Below are 9,056 nucleotides of genomic sequence, written 5' to 3' on the forward strand. Positions count from 1 at the left end.
CCCTACCTGGCGTGTCAACTATCGGTGTTTCGAGTAAGCATCGGCTAGTAAATTTGTATATTGCGCGTCTAACCTAGATGGTGTGCTAAGAGGACACAATGATAATACTAGTTCAGGCCGAATGTCCCTATGTCTAGTTTCAAGCTACTCGTGTTACTAGCACTGAGTTTGTAGTAGGGGGTTACAAACTGGTGAGAGAGGGAGGTAGCTCCTAAGTCTCTGGTGTGATGCGGTGTGTTTGTTCGATGAATCGCCTCGTGACGAGTCGATGTCCTTAGTGGGACACCCTGCTTTCCCTTTTATAGATCAAGTGAAAGCAGGGGTTACAACCAAAAAGAAGAGGAGAGAAAGAAAGAGAAATAAGGCCCCTGGAGGTGCACCGTCGTCCTCTTCACGTGGGTCCCGCTGATCCTATAGATTATGGCGGCAGTGGCGTCGTACCTAGGTCCTGTTGGCCGCTGCAGCTTATGCGCGGGCATCGCACACCTTTCTTGTCTTCCATTCCATCCGAGCGGATGGAAAGGTCAGAGGGTGCCCTGACAGATAGCCATGTGGGGGGCCAGCGGTACTGTGTCGGTCAACTAACGTCGGTTTGACTGACGTTGGATGGTGGTCAGGCAGGGAGTTGGCAGCATAGAGACCACGCGTCTATCATTGTGGGTGATGTGAGTTCCCTGTAATGACATGTCATGGGGGCGGGTCATGCTGAGATGTGACCTCTCCCTACATGATGCCAAAAGTTTGACCTTTGAGTGGTACTTTCTAGCCCGTAGTGGTTGGCGGCGACATGAGCTTATGTTAAGAACTGTGTTTGAGGGATTGGGCGAGGCGGAGCTAGCCCTAAGATGTTGGCCGAGGCAGAGCTAACCCTTAGGGGTTGGCCGAGGCAGAGCCTACCCCTAGGAGTTAGCCAAAGCAGAGCCAGCCCTTGGGCATCGGGTGAGGCGGAGCTAGTTCTCAGACATTGGGCGAGGCGGAACCAACCTTCGGGGGTCGGATGAGATGGAGTCAGTCCTTGGGAGTTAGCTGAGGTGGAGCCGACCGTAGGGTGTTGGGCGAGGCAGAGCCCGTGGCCTTAGTGTCCATTGAGGTGGAGCCAACCCTTGGGGGTTGGATGAGGTGGAGTCCATGCCCTCGGTGGTCAGACGAGGTGGAACCCAACAAGAGGTGTAGTCATGCCCTTGACTGCTTGGATGAATCAACCGTTGATGGTTATTAGCTCCTCCTCTTCGGGTACCCTAGTATTGGTCCCTAACACATTGCATAATAGGGACAATGAAGGATCGCGGAGTCATTGGGAGTTGCTGGTGAGATGGAACTTTTGGAGATCGTGTCGCCAAGATGGAATACTAACTTTTGGTTATATGTTACCCAGGCAAGCCCCAGTGCATAACCCCTACTTTTCTGCACTTTATATTATGTTTGTGCATTAAATTTAAGGAGTTGAATGAAACCCACTTGCATATATATATATATATCTTTATCCTATGAGTCTTACTAGTATGATAGGACCGTGTAGATTGCTATGCTATAGGACTCCGGTAGAAGTCAAGTGATTGCCTGTCACTCGTGAGAGATAGGAAATATATTATTGTGCCTGCCATCGCCCCTGCTGCTGATGCCACCGCAAGGCTTGAGCTCGCCACCGCTCGGCACCTTCCCAAGCTCGACCACCTGCCTCACTGCCCTCTCACCACCACCTCGCCGTCGGTGCACCCTCACCACAGAGCCGCTCAGTCTTGAGCGTCGACGCACGTGGCCAGGGCTCCACGCTCTAGCTCTAGCCAAGCTGTGTCCACCAGCAGGTGCGCCCGGTAGCGGGCAAGCCATGGTGTCGTCTCCCCACTGCCGTTGGTGACCTCATGGCTGGTTTTGAACCGCTGGCCACCCCCCTGCTCTTGCTCTGTTTGTGTGGAGGGAGAGAAGGTGAGAAAGTGAAATTGAAGCTTTTCCAGGGATTCCTATGAAAATTAGTGACTCATGTAAATAGTGTTGCATAGTGTTAATGTCCTACGGGTTGATTAAGTAAAAGTATAGGGGCCTCAGTGCAATTTGGTGCCACCGCTGCTAGGCTTCTCCCGTGGGCTAGCTTGCTGGGCCACCGCCTACGCCGCGTTGGGCCGCGCTCACCGCGCCGTGGGCCACAGCCTGTGGTCGTGCGCTCTCCCTGCCCACGCGTTGGGCCAGCCTGCTGCATTCGTGCCTGCACCGCGTGTGGACCGAGCTGGGCCAGAGTTGGCCCAAGCGGTCCTCTTTCTTTTTTCTTAGTCTTTTCTTTTTCTACGAAAACAAGGATCTTACAAAATTCATAGTAAATCATAGAAAAATCCCAAAAATGCCAAACCAATTTTTTTAGTCTCCTAAGATCATGATCTCTATTAGCGTATTTAGTTCATCTAGTTTTTAAATGTTTCTAGGGTTGCTCTAATTATTTTAAAATGTTTAATATTGTTAAAATGTGAACTTGTAGGAATTTTTGTGATAAATCGGTGATAGTGTTAGCTCTAAATTTTTTACAGTAGGTTAGAAGTATTATCAGGTGTTCTCTGTAATTTTTGTAGCCCAATAATAATTAGTTTACTAGAGTAGCAAATGAGCCCTACTTTGAATATATAGTAAATCAAATAAATGAAATAAAGAAACACCTTGGAAATTGTATAACTAAAACACTTGTTGGGAAACGACAGCTTTCTCGATGATGTTGGTACATAGATTAGTACGTTAGTCATTACAGCTAGATTGTTAGTTCGTAGTATGTACTCTATTTTAAGAGTGTTGTTGCCTCGTTAATTAACTGTTGCATCATCTTTGCATCGCATTGCATACCATAATTGGGACGATGATGGATCGCAGAGTCATCGGGAGTTGCTGGTGAGATGGTACTTTTGGAGATTGTGTCGCCAAGATGGAATACTAACTTTTGGTTATATGTTACCCAGGCAAGCTCCGGTGCATAACCCCTACTTTTCTACACTTTATATTATGGCTGTGCATTAAGTTTAAGGAGTTGAATGAAACCCACTTGCAAATATATATCTTTATCCTATGAGTCTTCCTAGTATGATAGGACCGTGTAGATTGCTATGCTACAGGACTCTGGTAGAAGTCGAGTGATTGCCTATCGCTCATGATAGATAGGAAATATATTATTGTTGTTAGTATATTATTATCACCTGGAATATATATGAATGATAACTAGAGACCAGGCGAAATGGTACTTTGGATCTGGACTTGGTTTGGCATTCGAGCGAGGCTTGGATTGCATTTGTTTCGCCTGTGTCGGTTAAGGACCGGCCATTGCATTGGGTTCTAGGCAGGTCTTAGACTTATTATCCTGAACACATACTTGTGCATGGGCATGGGAAGACTCATTGCTCTCTTGTCATGGGTTCTGGCTCTTTCCAAACCAACTGATTAGAGGTGGGGATGGTGGAGGTCTAAGCACCGCACTGAGTCCGGGACTCAGGAGCAGGGGCTTGGAGTCCAAGTTTGGATGGGGACCTAGACCCCATGATAGGAGGGTGGAGGGTTGGTCCTGCTTGTGCCTAGGGTACAAGCAAGGCATGTGTTTTGGGTACCCAGCTGGGCACATTGATTCACAAATCGCCGAACGATCCGGTACGGCTTGTCTACAGTCTAGCAACGTAGTAAGAACTAGAAGATGAAAGATAGTAAAATGAATCTGATTGTTTACCACCTGCTTGAAAGTAGCATAGGTGCTTATATAGAATGGTTAGTTAATGAACTAATGATGACTGCTAATAAAATTGAATATAAGGACGCACACTTAGTAATGCTTCCTACAGATGCAATAAACCCACAAGCCAGATAGCCTTGCATATCCTTGGAGTCTTTTCTTTCCTCCTGTCGGGTAAGTCTTGCTGAGTATAATTGAGTACTCAGGGTTTTATTTCCCCTTATTACAGGTGACAGGTGGATGCTAGAGCTAACCCTTGTGTGTGGATTCCTCCTGGTGGGCTCAGAGAGGTTTCCTTTTATGATGTGATCATAGTTCTATTTATAACTCTCACTAAATGTTTTTATAAATAGAAGTTTTATAATCTATTGTCATGGTTTATATATGAGTAAATTGCATGGCCGGTTCTTAAAGTATTGGTCCAATTTTATCTGGGTCCCCAAACTACGAAATCATACTTTTAGCTCTCTAATGTATTTAAGTGATCTCATCTAGGTCCAAAATAGACATGAGGAGGGTTAAAAGCTGACGTGGTTGTCCACGTGGACATGATTTAACCCAGTCACTCCCACCGTCGGTCAACAAGCAATCTAGACCATGGATTTTGGATCGAGCGGGGTAGGAGGAGTCGTCCTCCCCTATAGCTACGTAGGGGTGATCTCTGGTGGCGTCCTCATCGGAGTCGAGGCAGGATGGAGCTCTAGCGGATGATGATCTCCAGTGAGCGGTGGAGCAGGAAGAGGAGGCCACGACAAAGTCATCTGCCATGTTCTCGATGGTGGGGAGGTAGTGGGGAAGGAAACTGAGGTAGTGGGATGGACAGTGGTAGTCTCGCTGGCGGGCCACAGCCGTGCTTTTAATCACCATGGATGGCGATGGCTACAGCCTGCGGTTCTAGCACCAGGCCTCCTACTCCTGCGCCCCCTTTATCTCATGGTGGGGGTTTGTCCTCGTGGGCTTCGACCTCGATGGCAACGACGACTACTGCTACGACGATGTCGCCTTCCACTCCTCGTCATCCTCCTCCTCCTCCTCCATGGTCAGCGGTCTGGGGGTGCCCAACTACTCCGCAGGGGCCCCACGGCCATTCATGCACGTGAGGCTGAGGGCGTTGTGGTGTCGCATCATGCGGGAGAAGAAGTAGATCCTGCTATGCTCCACCGGCTACGTGCCCAACATCATGGCGCTGATGTCCAAGGGTGGGTGCAAGGTGTTCATGTTGCTGGTGTCCAAGTCCCCCGACGAGCTCTCCATGTTCCAGTTGGCGGTGGGCGGCGACGTGATGATGTTCTGCCTGATGGATGACACCGTGCGCGGGTTCATGCCTAGATGTCGGAACCTCAGCACGGATGGCATGGTGTCGCTGCTGCTGTTCCACGTGGTGCCCGTCTACTACACGCTGCGGGGGCTCAAGTCCAACAATGGGTCCATGAACACGCTGGCCACTGACTACGCCGCCAGCAACTACAACCTCATGGTGCAGAACGTGGGAGACCAGGTCATGCTGCGGACGCCGACGTCCGATGCCCCAACCTGGGTGCGCTCCACCGTGTACGACAGGGACCCCATTGCCATCTACACCATGGACGCGGTGCTAGAGCCTATCGAGCTATTCGACCCCATGCCAGTGCCCGCGCTAGTGGGGGTGGGGGTGAGGGTGGATTCAGGCGCTGGAGTGAGAGAGAGGTCATAGTGAGGGGCAAGATGGCATGATAGAGCAGTAGCAGCAGGAGGTGGCGTGGCAGCATGACGTAGCGGCAGCAGGCGATAGGTGCATGGCCGAGCCACCACCGCTCTCTCATCGTTGCCTACCCCAACACGATGGCAAGGCCTGTGGCTCGCACGCTCGCCCTCGTGTGCCAGCGGTGGCAGCACGACTGGCAGCACATGCGCTCGCCTGCCCCAGATAGGAAGGCGCATCCCGTGGCCCCCGCACTCACCTGGTGAGCTCACATGCCGGCGGTAGCTAGAGTTAGAAGATGAGCTAACACATGGACTTGACTTGGCGGTGACTAGGCTAGAAGATCCTGGCCGTGCATGCCACAGCTTAGGGTTTTGTGCTTAAATCATGTCCACGTGGATGACCATGTCAGCTTCTAACCCACCTCGTGTCTATTTTGGACCTTGATGAGATCACTTAAATACATTAAGGAGTCAAACGTGGGATTTCTTAGTTTGGGGACTCTGATGAAATCCACTCAATACTTTAGGGACCGGCCGTGCAGTTTACTCTTTATATATCAATGCTTTATCATGTCATGAATACAAATTTATTTCCGCTGTAACTCTAATCCCATGTTTAGATTCTGCTATTAAATTAAATTGATCATAACTCTGATAACATGATCATATTCTGCTATTATCTTAAGTAAATATTATACTCTGATGTTGCATAAAAAGTGATGTAAGAAATGGTTAATAATGATGTAAGCTTTATTCTCTCATTTGTGATCCTTATGGAAAATGTGGTTTTCAGGTTCTCCCTTGGGGTGTGCTCGATGGAACTGTGTAATTTGGTGTCCTTCCTTGAGTACTTAGTGTCTAATGGAAGATAAGTACTCCTAGGAGGCATTAGATTAGGCAGTTGTACCAAACCATCCTTCGAACTCCTAGGCCTGAATGGGCCATAGGAGCATTTTTAGCTCCGTATCCCCCCTTACCTACGATGGTTCTTGTCCCATTGATCGAGCGAACCATCATCAGGCATGTCCTTCGAGGGCACGACCAAAGATAGCATGCACATGATCTTTGGAGGAAGGTGATGTGATGTGACGCAGCGGGGGCGTGAACTTCGGTGGACGGTTCGCCTTCTTGCCTCGCTCCGTCCTATAAATAGCAGCCCCCCTTCATGTTTCTGCATGGCAATAACATAGCCTTATCTTCTACATTTCTCCACCACCGCCGTTTGGATCTGCTGTGCTTGCTAATCCAACACCAGAGCCCTAGATTTGTAGCTTCTGCTTCTCCATCACTGCCTTTGCTTCTCCACAGCCGCCTCCATCCTCCATGGATTCGTGGTACCACTCCAATGTTACCCATGCGCACATGGAGGGACTCGTCAGGCGTGGTCTTATCCATGGGAGGACTGATGTGGCAGAGTGGCTCATGCATAGCCATGAGGATGCACCGGCGCTGCCCGATGGCTACATTGTCTCCTTTGCGCCCTTTCCATGAGCGCAGACTCATGGTTCCTCCCCACCTGTTCTTCTAAGGTCTGCTGCACCACTATCAGATCGAGCTACAACACTTGAACCCCAGTGGGATCCAACACATGGCAGCCTTCATCACGATGTGTGAGGGGTACCTAGGGATCGAGCTCCACTTCGAGCTGTGGAGATATTTCTTCTCCATCTCCTTGATCAAGAAGAAGGAGAGAGGATGGGAGACCCCAGTGCCGATGGGATGCGCAGGCACCCACCTTTGAGGGCAGCGAGCGACCGAGTACATGCCCTGCTAGCTCTCTAGATCCTACAAGGGGTGGCACTTGCATTGGTTCTACCTAAAGGATGACCCTACCGCTCCCTTATCTATCCTCTCCAGGCGTCTGATCAAAGATGTTCCGCGATCATGGCCGTGGGGGTCACTCATCAAGGAGAAGAAGAGGATGCGTGACCTCCTCGAGGCCATCACGTTCCTGAAGACCCACAACCTCCATAGGGCCGGTGTCATCGGGGGTTATCATGCGAGGAGGGTGGCGCCCCTGATGGCGCATGTCCTTCTGCTATATGGGATAATGCCCGGTACGTAGCTCCTTATGATGATGCTTGCCTAGGGGCTACTCCATGATAGTGAGGTCACGTAGCACATCAAGGAGGCCACAGGGAGGCCAACGCTGTGTTCCTGATCCCGGGGCATCTCATGATGCGGCCGGACATGGGCTTCATTGAGTTACTAGTGGGGTTAGTCTTTTGGGACTCTGTCGCACCGCTGCCAGAGCACATGGCCATGAGGGCAGTGAATCATGCCATGGATGAACAAAGGAGGAAGAAGAAGGACGACGAGGAGAAGAAATGATAGTTGAAGCAGTAAGCGAAGCTGTAGTGAGGGAAGCGACGTCAAGGTTTGTCGAAAGAAGAGGAGGAAGAAGAAGAGCAGGAGGATGATGGCTCCATGTCACCCATCCCATGGGATGATCTGGTTGTCAGGGATGACGACCTACCTTTGTTGTAGGTGGGGTCCTTCCTGTGGCATGCTATAGGGTAGGAGGGGGAGGACGCGCTCCCAGAGCCAGTGGAATCAAAACTCCCCACCCCATCCAGACCTTCGATGGCGGCCTCGGAACTGGCAGAATTAGGCCACCTCGCCTTGTCTAGGCCTTCGATGGTGGCCCTAGAGCCTACAGAAATAGGTCACCCCGCTCTATCTGAGCCCTCGACGGCACCTTCGGAGTCAGCGAGAGGCGGCCATTCTAATTTATATAAGCCCTCCGAGCTGAGGGAAGGCTCAAAGCGACAACGTGCCGATGAGGAGTAGCCGGGGTCAGGCAAGCTAGCTCCAAAACATCCTCGCATGATGGCATCAAGGTGAGTCAAGAGTTTTTTCATCCTTTTGTCTTAATGAATTTTTGCCACGAACTGATCCCCATGTCCCTTGCAGCATCAGAGGATGTGGGACTCTCCTATGGCTCGCTCCAAAAAAGATAATCCTCCGGCAAACGCGCTAGGAGTCGGCTAGCGCCGCGTCGGTGGTGAGCGTGAGTGGCGTTGGTGCAGCCACGGCATCGATTGGGGAGGCACAACCAATGGCTGTGTCCACGGGAGAGCATGCAGAGGAGGGCGTGTTTGGGGCGCCTGTGGCGGGCACGGCATGGCCAGTCGTGTCCTCAACATCGTAGGCGGAGGCAGCACAGCCGGAGCCGTCGTCCGTGCAGGTGTCCATGTCTATGGTGGGGTGGATGGAAGGGGGCGCACTCATGGCATCCACGGTGCTAATAGTGGGGTGTGAGGCAGAATCACACAGGCCGTGATAACGGGCTATGGAATGGTTTTCGCTAGCCAATAAATCTACTCAAGACGCAACATGCTCTAACCGCACGCTATGCATGATCAAGATTGAAGTAAAACTGCCGATAAAACATAACTCATCGTTTAATGCATAGATTAGATCAATTTTAGATTAACAAACAATGGGCTAAACAATATATAAGGCCCATCTAGATCAATCTCAATCGAGCTGAGTGATATTCCTGTAATTTAGATAAATAATGAAAGCAATAAGCAATATCGGTAACTTAATGAATCTACCAAAGACTGTCATTCTAAGGTAGAGCCGATAACTTGACCTTGATCTAGGTCATGTAGTGGGGCTCGACCGGATCGATGCAGCCGTATGAACAGAGGTATAAGCCATGATGGTACTT

At 50.3% G+C, this 9,056-nt stretch overlaps 1 protein-coding gene across 1 annotated transcript; it reads left to right on the forward strand.

The window, feature by feature from the left end:
• The first annotated feature begins 4,877 nt into the window (after positions 1-4,877).
• LOC136495760 (fasciclin-like arabinogalactan protein 1) lies at positions 4,878-5,390 on the forward strand. Its single transcript, XM_066491600.1, has one exon. The coding sequence runs from the start codon at positions 4,878-4,880 to the stop codon at positions 5,388-5,390; it is 513 nt and encodes a 170-aa protein (XP_066347697.1).
• The last annotated feature ends 3,666 nt before the right edge of the window (positions 5,391-9,056 follow it).

The sequence above is a fragment of the Miscanthus floridulus genome, chromosome 12 (genome assembly GCF_019320115.1).
Source record: "Miscanthus floridulus cultivar M001 chromosome 12, ASM1932011v1, whole genome shotgun sequence".
Classification (NCBI taxonomy): Eukaryota; Viridiplantae; Streptophyta; class Magnoliopsida; order Poales; family Poaceae; genus Miscanthus; species Miscanthus floridulus.

Excerpts from the sequence above, each read along its gene's own strand:
- LOC136495760 (XM_066491600.1), top strand. The coding sequence starts at position 4,878 with ATGGCGCTGATGTCCAAGGGTGGGTGCAAGGTGTTCATGTTGCTGGTG.